We start from the raw sequence: 14,133 nt of genomic DNA, 5'->3' as shown, positions 1-14,133 counted from the left end.
TATCATATATAGTGTTATCATATATAGTGTATCATATAGTTAACATATATTATTGCACGAATGTGTACCATTTCAGGAATTTCTTCGAAAAAGAATAGACGCCGTGAATAGATGGTATAATAGATGCATAAAGCTTCTAGAACATTCTCACGCATGTCTAATGCTGGGCCTGCAATGCGAGTCGCAAAATCGTGAGTCGCAAGAATTGACTAATCACAGTCGAATTTGAGGAGAATAATCGACTGTGATTGGTCAATTCTTGCGACTCACGACTTTACGACTCGCATTGTAGACCCAGCATAAAAGATGTCATAAACACGTTCAAAAGACATAAAAAGTAGAAATTTTAAAATTTCTTTATCATTAAAAAAACGTTTCTATAATAGTTTCTAAAACGTTATTTTATCGGAAAAGAAATGTTCCATCAAACATTTTTCGAATGGACATTTTTACTCATATAAGACACGTTTCTAGAAATCGGTTATAAGACGTTTCGGAAAAACATTCATAAAACATTTCTGAAACGTGTATGTGCTACCTGGGATATGGCTCATGACTCATGACAAATGTGTGCGCACGTCCGATCGCGAATTTACTTGCATAAATTGTTTTTCAGACATGAGTTTAGATGAAAATAATTAAAAGTTCAACAGTTTTTGTTCTCATTATTTCTAATGAATGTTTTACTTAATTCCAAATTTTTATACTTTCTAAATACACGATAAACAATGTATTTTTAGTTTTAGACAATAAAAAATAAGTTAATATAAAAGAAATATAGGCTCTTCTGAATAAATCAAATAAGGAAGTGATAGAGGCAATCGGAGCCACTCGCGGTAATTAATGCGCAATCAAATTTAAGTCAATAATAAAATATATTAATTAATACAAATTCGGACGTTTCGACACTTTTTTTGTGTCATCTTCAGCGTAAAAATGAAAATAATACATAAAAATTCCGACGATAAAATACAATTAATACTTTGGAAGAACGAATAACGCATTTTTCAGCCTGCGTATAATAAAATAAAAGAAATATAGGTTCTCCTGAATAAATCCTGAAAAGAAATAAGTTTCAGATCAAATTGTATCGATCAGGTAAAGTGTCGAGTTTGCCCCGGCATTTTTCAATTTGAAAATTTGTCTTTGCGTCACTTTTCCTTTCCTGGGGGCAAAACTAAGCGACGTACAGCAAAACTTCCTTAAGCAATTTTGTACCTGAAGGAACACTCTAAAACTTGCTCTAAAAGGTGTGAAAATTTTCGGAAAAGAACATTGCAACAAGAAGATTGTAACAAAAAATATTAGTTAAAAATAGATATTTAATCATTCTTTCTCAAATGTAATAACATATAAAAGTATAATAATAACTACAAGCATTCTATTAAAAATCAATTTTTGTTGTTTAAATTTCATGATAGCAGTTTGCACTTTCTAACCACTTAATATTATTTGTCACTTAATATTATTTGTGGCTCGTAATATATGGGTATTTTCTATGATATATTGGTCTTTTTTCTAACGTAAATAGAAATTGCGCGTATCATGGTGAGAGAGACGAGAGATCAATACTCTACATAACTGTATGTATGTAACTAGCATCTTTGTTGTTAAATTTTATTTTAATTTTAGACTTTCAATTTGAAAATCTTACTGATTGAATCTGATTGTTATTTTAATAAATAAATATATTTTTTTTATTTACAATTTCTAGAATTCTTCTTAAGATATTTTCCTTGAAAAACTTAAAGCTAGCTAGTAAAGTAACTGTTTCAATGTTTGAAATTTTCTTAAAGATTTATTGCGGTTAGTTTTCGCGGTAAAAATAATGTATATGTAAATCACTCATCTCTTTATCTTTCTCTCTCTTTTTTTCCGTATAACTTTCGGATTTGAAATTCTTCCGCAATTAAAAGAATTCAACATCATCCACTCATTAATGTAACGCAGAAATCTTTTTATTACATTCCAGAGTGCCAAAGTTATGATAGTAAATAAACATCCGTCTTAGTCCTTAATCTTTTAATTAAATAAAGTAAGAGATTTTTTTGTTCCCGTTGAGATATCTCTTACGTTCCTTGGTTCCATAACCGACAACAACGCGAATAAAACAGGAAGATAATTGCTTCTATGAATGAAGACTTTCCATTTTTAGCCCGTATTTTCCGTGCAACCGCAAAAATTATGAAACGGAAAAAATATGTTCCACTTTCACGCAATGCAAAAGAAAACACTTCTAATCTATATATTTTTTCCAGTACCCAAGATACACGAGCTGTGAATTATTATTTGACGAAAATAACAATTAATGAAAATAAAGTATATCTCTCATATCGTATGATTAAAATCAATCGATATTCTTGATCGTAGTGTCAATCGCGTAAAATAATATTCCAGTTTTGCATTTAATCTTATCACATTCTCGTATAGATCATGTTTATCTCGCACATGACAGAATAAAACTCAATCATAATATCCGATCTGTCACTATCGGTTTTTCCAATGGATTTTGAACACGCATGATTATATGGAGAGAGGTAAAAACCACAGTGGTGTAAGTCAAATATTTTAAAAAATTTGACTCACACCACTATGGTTTTACCCCTCCACAGCATTTTTCTTGTGATTAAGATTCCATAAAATATCTTCAACGTTATGTATTCGTTCAACATACATGTCATCGCTATTCAGAGATAATCGCGTAATCTTCGGACGAGAAAAGCGGAAAGAAGCTTGGATTATCGTCACGTTGCATTGAACGGACAGCTTTATTATGGAGAGAGAGAGTGAGAGTACAGTCTTTTCAGTAGAACGCATTCACGCATGGATGGACATTTGAAGATATGTCACGGTTCTTACAATCTCTTTTCTGACTTCAATTAAAAAATAGATAGAATTTCAAAAATTCGATCGGGTAATAGCTGCGTCGTTTTGCGACGTACTTGTGATAAAAGCGACTCTTTTTGAGACTTTCCTATAAAATGCTGCAACTGGAACTTTTTGCAGCGCGCTCACATGGCTTTGTGCAAATAAGCTCTATACTCAATAAGAAAGCACAAAAGAGCTTTTTAAATCTCATTTAATTTGTAAAGAGTATGCGATAAGCATTGATAAATATCTTTATAAAATTCTTTTATATAGAAAGATTTATCTAATATATTAAAATTTGGTTAATTAAAATAAATGCGATTAAGATATTTTAATCGTAGATTAGCTTTTTTATCAAGATAAAGGTCTCTTGAAATGAACCGAAAAACCAGGTTTCGTTGTGCATTTATATCGTAGAGCGTTAATTTTCCGACTGAATTATGCATGATGATAAATAACTAAATAATACTGCGATCCTTTCTAAAATAATTGGGGTCATTAATGACGATGGGGTACGCGCTTTTCTCTTCGTAAAAATAGATTTTTCCTTTTGCATTAGCCAGGTCAACGATGTAATAATTGCCTTAGGAAACAAATTGACAAATGCAGAGCAGAATGAATTACGAGAAAATTCAATAATCTCATATACTCTTTTAATCTTGTTGTTTGCGTATGTATATGCAACAAGAATTACAATTTCAAATTGCGTTTGTTACTTATTCCTTTATCGAATTTTCCTCTTTTATGTTGCGACACATGTTATACGCTTGTTCCAAAAAAATCTCTTATTTAGAATATTATTTATTTTATAAAATTAATTTTGCGTTAATAAACATTTAATTACATTTCATATTTCACAATTAATGTATGTAAAGTTTTACTAACAAAAGATTTAGTGTTTATTTTATAAAATAGTAAAAGGGTCATTTTTAAATATATTTACAATTAATAAAACAAAAAACTTAGAGAGCTGTGAACGACAAAGATACTGTTATCTATTTGCTAACTTAATTTAAATACTGACATTTTTAATGTTCTATATTTCCAAAATTAATAATAGCGCTTTGATATTGAAAATATCAATTTCAAATTGTTTGAAAAATCCGTGCATAAAACGAGCTTAAATCGGTGAATTCAGTAAATAATCGATGGTAACGCAAAATGTTACGTTTATAATGATAGTGTAAAATATATTTAGAAAAAAATAATTTATCTTGCAATTAATAAACGCGCGTTTACGAGCTGCATAATAAATTAGTAATATAATGACAAATTCAGTATCTTATATATTGTATTTCTTTTTGCAACTTCTCGCTTTTTGAAAGTGAAGTGAAGTAGGTTTGCGAAATACGCTGTATAATTAATTAATATTAATTGTTATCCGAGTGTATCCTCATTAACGACTTGTATGTACGTTCCACCCGTTCTATCCTACGAAGAAGAAGAAAGAACTCAAGTTTTTTTATAATTTAATGCGCACGTATATATCTCGAAGGTCTTTGTCACGGAACTACAAGAAAAGAAACTGGAACTCAAGGAATGAATACGAAAGAAATAAAAATGTTATTTTTCACGCTTGATGTTGCAATCAGTATAAAGAATTCCATTTGAGAAGCAGAAGATACTAAATTCAAGATTGTCGCGGAAACAAATTCTACAAATTGAAGGGTTTGATACGTTTGATTCCTCTTATAAATATGATTATCTGAATTCAATGAAGCAACACACACATGTGTTACAATAAAAAATTGCTTCAATTTTACACATGCAATTTTTAAATATTTTATTAAATAAAAATTATCTAACTAAAAATGGATATTACGTTGTGCCTGATGTAATTCAATTATTACGCATAGAGATACCAGCATGGTACTGCAACAAACACGCCATGTCCCGCTATCGGCCGATTGACTTCAGCCCTTTATCGCACTTCAACCAATGACATCCTATCGCACGTCCTTGTCCCAATCTCGCATTCGGAAGAGATAATCCTATTTCCGGTCGATCCGCTCGCTTATAGGATTGAACGATCACATTTGCCTTGTAAGCGTAGCCCTGTCACCTCGTATCTCTCTGTTACGCTTTCCGCGTAACATCATGCGAGCACGTAATAAACACGAAACAAGTACAATTACGGTACCGTTGGCTCATATGTGCATTCTTTTACATGGCACATGTGCGTCAAGCTGCGTATTACATAGAAGGAAAGGATGAGTTTGACGAATGTGCGCTTCGTATATGCATGGTGCTGTATGCGCCATAGCCTCAGGCCGCATATTCTGTCACAAATCCACAGTTATACAGATTTTTAAGAACAGGAAGCGCCATTATTCCCTGCGCTGCTGAATTTTTGTTCCAAATGAAAAAGATGTTCGAAATTGTTCATTTTAATAGATCTCGCGAGAGAGATAGAGAGATAGATAGATAGATAGAGAGAGAGAGAGAGAGAGGGAGAGAGAAATTTGTTCAGTTTTAGTTTTTTATTTTATATCTTCTTACATTTATTGAATATCTTTGTAGATATAAAATGACAGCAATAAATGAATTAATAAAGTTTTATCTACTGTACGTATTTTCTGAAAAATTTATTATTTTTAATTATGTTTTAAATGTAGATATTATAATATGTTATAATATCTACATTATATGTATAATTTAAAAACTGTAAAATTATAGATGTTATATTCCTTCATGATTTTGTTAAAATTGATCAGAGAGTAGGTAGAAACTGGCTCAATAGGTCAGGCACTCTCCATCTGTCCCCCATCTGTCCATCTATTCGCACAATTAATGGCTCGACTTAACTCAATGCTATCAATTGCAGACGGATAATTAAATGCATGGTAGCGCTCGACCTTGTTTATTGGTACGTCTCGTATTGAGTTGTAAAAATTCAGAATTTTTCTGTCGACACGTGGCATGTCACAATTTACTAAAAGTCGTCAACCGTGTAAGTGCTATATTTCGCCTGCTATAAAATCCCGCGATTCTATAAAATTTATCGCAAAAAATACGAGAATGTGTATACGTATATCGCAAACACATTGTAGTACTATCGGGGTACTATAAAACATTTTTATCTTCCAATTCGTTTCAGGATGCCCCAATAAATCCGTAAAACTCTCGTCTCTTTCAACACCCGGACGAATTTATTTGTATGGTGGGTATACGCAATCGTGTGATCAGAAATCATAATCAACACTTGTTTGCACATAAAAATTGGATACTGAGATAATAGCAAGAAATCGTGTGTGCCATATTCTTTAATTTATTTTTATGTTACGTAAAGATTGTAAGCCAGAAATGGAAATGTCATAACAATATCGTCAAAATAACGTTTGAATTTCCATTTTTTACAGCGCAAGATCTGCGTGTTTATTATGTAACGTTATACATAATGTTATAAAAGATATAATGTTTAATGTATATATAGCATTATATGGTATTGTATCAAATTCCTCAAGTTTAGTTTTAATAGAGAAGTACTCTTAGGACCGGTTGTTCCAACCTGTTGGTAAGCTAACTAATAGTTACCTAAATCATATGTCTATCTTTGTCTAATGTAAAGGATAAACAAAGACATATATATGATTTAACTATATATTAGTTAGTTTACCAACTGGTTGGAATAACCGGCCCTTAATAAGATAAATAAATTGTTTTAATTTTTTTATCTTCAAGTTTTTAGTGAACTTTTTTTATTAAAATATTTTAAGATATAGTAGGTAATATTTGTAGTTGTTTAATAATTATTTTACATTATATGATTTATTATTATGATTATAATAACCTGGGATTAAATTAAATTGGAAAAGATGAACACATTTTTCTCTCAACGGTCACTTTACCACACTTTACCAGTTTTATAATACCCTTGAAGATTATTTTTTATTCCGCTGTATTATCATGAAAAAGACCGAGGCTACACTGCAAATCCAAGTGTGTTATTTTTACACGTCTAAAACGTCTAAAAATGACACATTTAACTGAAGCTCTTTTTTACATGTTTCTTCATGTGTTAAATCACGTCATATTTAACACGTTTAATCGTATTAAATTAAAAATTAATACATTCAATCGTGTTAAATGACGTGATTTAAAACGGAAAGAAATGTGTAAGAAGAGCTTCAGCTAAAATAACTTGGACTTGTAGTGTAGTGAGTATTTCTTTCACATAAATTCGACTTTTCAGATCTCCCCGCTGTATTATCGAGCTGCCTGATCTTCGTATATTATATTTTTCCCGTATATTATATTTTCTTTTTAAAACGAAACTGGAACGTTAAACTGGATGACTCTATTATTCTCACAGCCGTTTCACGTATATATTTTCTTCACAAAATAGAATCTAGCATAAAAAATTTAAAAAGTAGCTTTTTATATTAGAAACTGAATTTTAGTCAGTAGGTGTAGGTTTGGTAACTGTAGGTTTTTTGTAGGTACTAGAAAGTTAAAAAATATTGCAATATAAGTACTTACATCGTTAATCACTTCAAGTAAAACAAGAATTAATCTTAAGACCTTAAGATATTAATAAAAACCTAGCGAACAATAGTTTAAAAAATTGTGAAGAAATCATAATACTTGATAAATAACAATTTGAAAATTTTAACTGATATTTGTTAAGATAATTAATTGCGTTAAAACAATGCATATGATCGATTGTTCTTTTCCGCCCATTCTAATGTATTAGTATTCTTTTTGTATGAATGTACGAATTTTATTCTGACATGCTGTTTTTTGTGCAACATAAATATTTTACTAGTAATAAATATCATACACGGTATCCGACGGTTTCATGGCGTACAACTTGTTTAAGAAAGTTTCTGTCTAATAACTTAGCACCTCGTGCGGATACTTGATAACTAATTCTTGTCTTGCCACGTGATTACATAGAGTTTATAAACTACAAATTTTATGACACTTTGCTCCAACAACTATCTTGAAAAGAAATTAAGGATAAGATTAAGGAGAGATGAGAGAGAGAGAGAGAGAGAGAGAGAGAGAGAATTTTTCTTCTACTCAATCTTTTTAAATATAAAGTTTAAAACTTAGTTAAAATGAAGAACCTGAGACGTATGCACTTTTCTTTCTGTAGATTACTTTAATTGATTTTTTCACAATTTCTTTAACTTACGATTTGATACCACTAACGAATGATAAATTTACTTTTTTTGTTTCAGAACTCTCAACGATCGAAATATGATCTCTTACGAGATCAGCAACAACGAAAGCTACACGAACAACGAAACTCTGCTTTACAATGTGTCATTGAGTGAAGATTACATCTTCGACAGGACTGATGTGAAAGTAATTTTCATCACTTTATACACCATTGTATTCGTCTGCTGTTTTTTCGGTAAGTTTTTCGATATTTTCGCATATTTAATTAGTCTCTAAGCAATAATTTTGATGATAACATTAAATGTACAATATATGTATACATACATATATCTTTTTACAGAAAGATATATTATTAATCGTAAAAGATGTACCATTAGTTGTGACCATTATTTGAAAAGATATTAATTTGTCACGTTTTAAATCCTTCCTGTTTTTACATCTATAAGAAATTTAGTTAAAATGATGAGAGTGTCTCTGCAACTTGCACGCTTCGCACGTTGAAGGGTTAATCTCGCTCCTAATTCACGGAAGGTTTAATCAATGTCTATCTCAAACCGAAGCAAAGGATGCGGCGTTTCATGCGAAACGGGTCTGCAATTTGCGACTCCTTTTTGCTTAAATGCAGATATGTCGCTGTTGAGACGATTTCATTTCCAGTCAGAGACGTGAACAGCCACCGTTACGGATTACCGTACGATTACGCGGAACCACCATTAAATAGTCAATCGTTTCCGCTGCGCGAGTGTAATCAACGCGAGATATTAGTCGATCGCTTTTAAGGGAGGAAGATTCCCAGTAATTTGCCGGTCCTAAGCATAGTCGTCGATGCATTTACGGGCCCGCGCTAAGTGTGGATGAGAATGACGTCCAATTATCCGGACAATGCCAGTTACTAGAGCAGTCTCTAAGAATTTGACCCGACACGGCGAGATAGCTACTTCAATCTCAACGGAAATTTTACTAGACTCGATTGCTGGATGCTATTTAATTTGTATTTGATACTGAATATTTTAAGAGTTTGCTATCCACGATGTACCGTCACGATTTTTTATTTAAGAATATATCAATTTTTAATTTATCATTGAATTAAAAAAACATCTCGAATAACAAAGAAGATCCGAAAAGACACCACCCGATAGTTCTATTTTATACTATAGTATATACTGATGATATCTAACGAACATTACGGTGTGACTATAATTAATGGCTTTATTTTAGATTCACGATAACAACTCCGTGTGGATTTCGAGAATATCGGAATTCGATTATGATCACTGATAATTTCGAAATTGCATTTAACCCGAGAACGGGCCGGCGCCTCATTTTTTTTTAAACGGTCACCTGGGACTACTTTTACACCCCAATTAAAAGTCATTGTTATTAATTACATATTGCATATTTTGGATTGTTCTAATATAATTTATCAGTATTTGAGGACAATATGTATACATATATAGATTTACTCAACATTTTTCCGAAAAAAGTAAGGAAAAACCGGGAGAAATTTAAAAAATATTTGAAAAACGAAAGAAGCACATTAAAATTACTGTGACGTGAGCTTTATTTTTTCGACACTGAGATATAAGTAGCCCCAGTATGCCCGTTCTCGGGTTAAAAGTGTTATCAATGATCTATGCTAAGCATCTTTTGGTGAACGATATGGAAACCTAATAAAAATACGGATGCTGTTACCACACTGTAAATATAAATGTAAATTAAAGTCGGAAGATTGACAACCGAATCTCCTCTTTCGCGTTACTCTCGATTCGATGTCAGATGATTGATGATCTTTACTTGCAACTCGATTTAGAACAATCGAGAAACACGATGCGGTTGCATGGCCATGCGCATATTAATGAAACTCAGTAACAGGATGCATAGTGAATAGACAGGCAAAATACGAAATGCAAAGTACCGAAAATAGCGTAAAATTTAGAAAATTTAGAAAAACAGAAATGCAGGTCCATAATTATTGAGTCTTAAACATGTTTGTGTGTTATAGCAATTGGGAAAAGCAAGCTCTATAAACTAATAATCTCTATATATTATATAAACAAATGTCCCGACCGACTCATCAACGCCCAGCCTAAATCCCTAAACCTAGAAACGTGAAATTCGGAAAGTATATTCCTTCCGTGACGTAAGCACTCCCTAAGAAGGGGTTTTTAGAACTTCGATTCCTAACGGGGTGAAAAGGGGTAAAATATGTTTTCACGGATTCCTCGATGGGCAACGCCGTTAAGCTTAAAGCTAGTAGTGAAATATAATGCGCGCGATTGCTTTTGACGCGATCTGTAACGAAGTCCACGTGATACACCGTATTTCTTCCTGACCACTCGTAAATAACGTAACTGTAGTTTGCTAGATAGGGCAATAGCGAAGTTGAACGAAACGTCGATTCAATTCTTCAAACGGAGATTTCTTTCGTGGCCGGCTGGAATTTATGCTCTCAATAAATGCTAGCGTTCGATATGATCGCGGTTTCGAATAGCTCAGACAAGAGATAAATTTTAACAATTCTTTTTTTAATTAAGAGATAAAAATTAAAGGTATAACGAGCTTTAGTTTTTGCTAAATTAAAGGTATAACGAGCTTTAGTTTTTGCTATTCTACTTCTTGCTATTTATCAAACACATATGGATCGAATTCTTATTTTTATTTTTTTTAAGTTTTTAACGCTGCATCTTGCCTTCATTCTTTCTCAAATACTTATTGCGCTATTGCTCACAAAAGTGTGGGTATGTATGATTTGTAAAAATTCATGTGTCCGCAATATATTGAGCTTAGGTCCATCATGGATTCGCTAAGCCCCAAATGACTGCAGATTAGTCATCCCTGCATGCGAGAAAAATTTTAACAAGATGCTGAAAAAGATTATCTCCGCGCTTCGATGACGTATAAAATATCGTATCGAGTATCTTCTCTTCAGTGAAGCCGTCAATGACTAAGATTTATTCGGAAATGTAATACTTTGTTACTAAGTCTAAAATGTAATTTCGTGTGATAAATTTAGAGAAGTGTTTTAGCTAAAAAAAACTCAAGACTCAATATATCCGACTCGCGATAGTGTTTTCCGAGCATGTGTTCTGATTTCGAAAACCAGAAATTCGAGACACGTGTCACACTGTTTGTGTTTACCAGATGCATCCACTGTTAAATAATTAAATATCCATCGAATTACGAACATACCAACGCGGCTATTTACTTTTCTCATTGCTGTCGTGTCCTAAAACGGATAATGCCGCCGTCGACTACGCGGACAATGGCTAATTAAATCGCATCAGTATACGATTGCATTGAAGATGCCTCAGCAATATTTGAATTAATATTGCTTTATTAATATATTCACAATTTTTAATACAGATTACTATTGTTGATTTATCTCTCTCTCTCTCTCATATTTTCTTAATACAATTAAATTTTTTAATATATATAATTTTCGTAATTTTTTATTATTGTTTTAAAAAATCTAGAGTTAATTTTTTCTTAGCAAATACATCGAAATATTAATAACGCTTAAGTAATAAATAATAATACTAAAAGTAACGAAGACGGAGAACATAAAGGATAATTTTTTAACATCAGGTAAACATTATCTTTAGATCCTGATTGTTATCCGTAATTATCTCAAACTTTCGTTGTATCATCGATCAATTATTCTTGAGCTCAATTATTCCGAGCTCAATGTCCGGATCTATCATCTTGTGTGCATTCTATACTATAGCCGGAAATGCAAATACCGGTCGTTGGTGCGATAAATCCCAGACAGTGTGCGCGCGTGATCGTTACACGCTGAAATTTCAATTTGTTTTTTCCCTCTCCTTCACTCGTTTTATCCCGGTAGTGTACTGACCAAGCGTCGATTCCTCTGGCGTCTTTTTGTTTCGTAAATCGCATGACGACGAAACGAACAAATCGAGCTGCCTCGACCGAAACGAACTTTTCTAGACTGATGGTTCCAATATCATTAAAAGAGTCTCATCAAACGGGACGTTATCCCAATCTCGAGAGAAATACTATTACTTGTTCTATAAAAATAGTCCATTTGATAAATTCTTCGAGATAAATTCGAGGAATTTATAGTAACCGATGCACATTGTTAAATGAAAGAAAACATACATGTATAAAATGTTCGAAATAAACACATTTTTTTATAGACGGAGTAAACAGAACAATATTTGCGTTGAAAATTGAAAAAATATATATATAGGAAATGTAAATAAATATTTATGTGTTTTTAAAAGCTTTATAAATATTATAAAATATTATAAATTGTTAATAATTGGTTTGTTACAACTATACATTAGCGTCTATTAGTTCTCTCATTGACCCTCATATAATGAGGGAATTTATGCGGATTATTTCTGGGGATTTATTATACAAGCTTATGATTTACAATTCCTTTACAAAGACATGCAGTCTGCTATCAATAGAGAAAATCGAAACACGGCGTGAACACAAGTTTTAACCTAATTGGCAGCTCGTAAATTTAAATGGCCAATAATTGTGTAGTGGCCAACAACTGCACGGTTTATTCTGTTACATGTAAAATAACACATTCCACAATAAATACCAATATAATTAAAAGGAGAAAACGTAAAAATAATATATAACAAACTTGCAATTAATTGTCGAGATAAATATGTTACATTCGCAATAAATTGTACATCTTTCGATACACTTTTAATTATTTATTATTTAATTACGCACATTACATATTGTTTAATTTATTAAATAATATGTAATGTACGTGCGTAATTAAATAATAAATGTGTTTATGTATGCTCCCAAAAATACTTTTTTAAAAACCTATGAAAGATTTTAAAATTTAATTTTAAGTAGATTTGAATATTTTGAATTTTAAATTTTAATGGTAAGCATATTCCGCAAGAAGCATTGCGTTTTACTACGTATGTTCCCAAAAATATTTTTTTAAAAACCTTTGATAGATTTTAAAATTTAATTTTAAGTAGATTTGAATATTTTTAATTTTAAATTTTAATGGTAAGCATATTCCGCAAGAAGCATTGCGTTTTACTACGTATGTTCTCAAAAATACTTTTTTAAAAACCTTTGAAAGGTTTTAAAATTTAATTTTAGGTAGATTTGAATATTTTTAATCTTAGATTTTTTAATGGCAAGAATGCTCTACAAGAAGCATTGATGTTTATCGAAGTTATTTATTTATAGTCATTTTTTAAATTACATATAACATTCAATACAAATAATATGCAAATAATATTTAATGATACGTATATATACATATATGTATTAATTTGAATATTTTGAATATCAATGGAAATCTCTTAATTATTAATAATGCCGATATATAAATATGTATATCTTCATTATTTAATTGCTTCAGAATTGCTATTTGATAATATATATCACAATTTATATATTGTATTATGATAATTATTGCACTGGAAAGGACGTATCCACGGCGACGAAAACGGCGAATAACGGTCCCAATAGCCGCCAACGAGAGCATATTTTAGCCACATTAAATACTCAGTGTATTTAACGTGGATGTACAATTTGCGTAGAAACCGCTGACTACGTGACACACGTTTGACGCGGAACGCACTTATTACCGCCACGGTAGGATAATTTTTAACCTATTTGCTAATTACTAAATATGAATAATATTGAATTATGATATATTGATGAATATTGATTATGATAATATCAACTTTTGATATTATAAGACTTATATAATTAATATTTAAGACCTCTAATATTTCATGTCCTAATCCTTTGACAAATTTTATAATTGAATACCGCCCTAACTCTCTACAATACCATAGATGTTAAATTGATTTTATCTTGTATCTAATCATTTATTAAAATATTATTAAAAGAGAGTGTGTAGTATACAAAAAACAAACATTTTAATATCTATCATGCTTTCTAAGGTAGCCGCATTATTCATGCAGCAATGAAGCACCAATTAATTATGCAAACTTTACACTAACTTAATTAATGAGAAAAGAATAAAAATGGTCAGAATCAGATGTATAAAGAACGAAAGTATAAAGGAAGAAAGCTACCCGTTTAAACGCGTCTGGTTCTATTTACTTTTTACGTCTGTCGAAAGTAGGTATCTACTCGCAACTACTTTCTGGTTAGATTTATTTCAAA

The 14,133-nt window shown here is 31.3% G+C and overlaps 1 protein-coding gene across 1 annotated transcript in view; it reads left to right on the top strand.

Moving 5' to 3' along the window:
* Positions 1 to 8,052: 8,052 nt before the first annotated feature.
* LOC139816147 (trissin receptor-like) overlaps positions 8,053 to 14,133 on the top strand; it is a 32,438-nt gene continuing 26,357 nt past the window's right edge. Inside the window, exon 1 of the mRNA XM_071783515.1 lies at positions 8,053 to 8,227. Within this exon, the coding sequence (XP_071639616.1) occupies positions 8,071 to 8,227 (157 nt within the window). The 5' untranslated portion in view covers positions 8,053 to 8,070. The remainder of the gene's footprint in view (positions 8,228 to 14,133) is intronic.

This window comes from Temnothorax longispinosus, chromosome 7 (assembly GCF_030848805.1).
Source record: "Temnothorax longispinosus isolate EJ_2023e chromosome 7, Tlon_JGU_v1, whole genome shotgun sequence".
Taxonomy (NCBI): Eukaryota; Metazoa; Arthropoda; class Insecta; order Hymenoptera; family Formicidae; genus Temnothorax; species Temnothorax longispinosus.
Note: the sequence above shows the minus strand (reverse complement) of the source record. Positions and strands in the feature narration are given on the sequence as shown.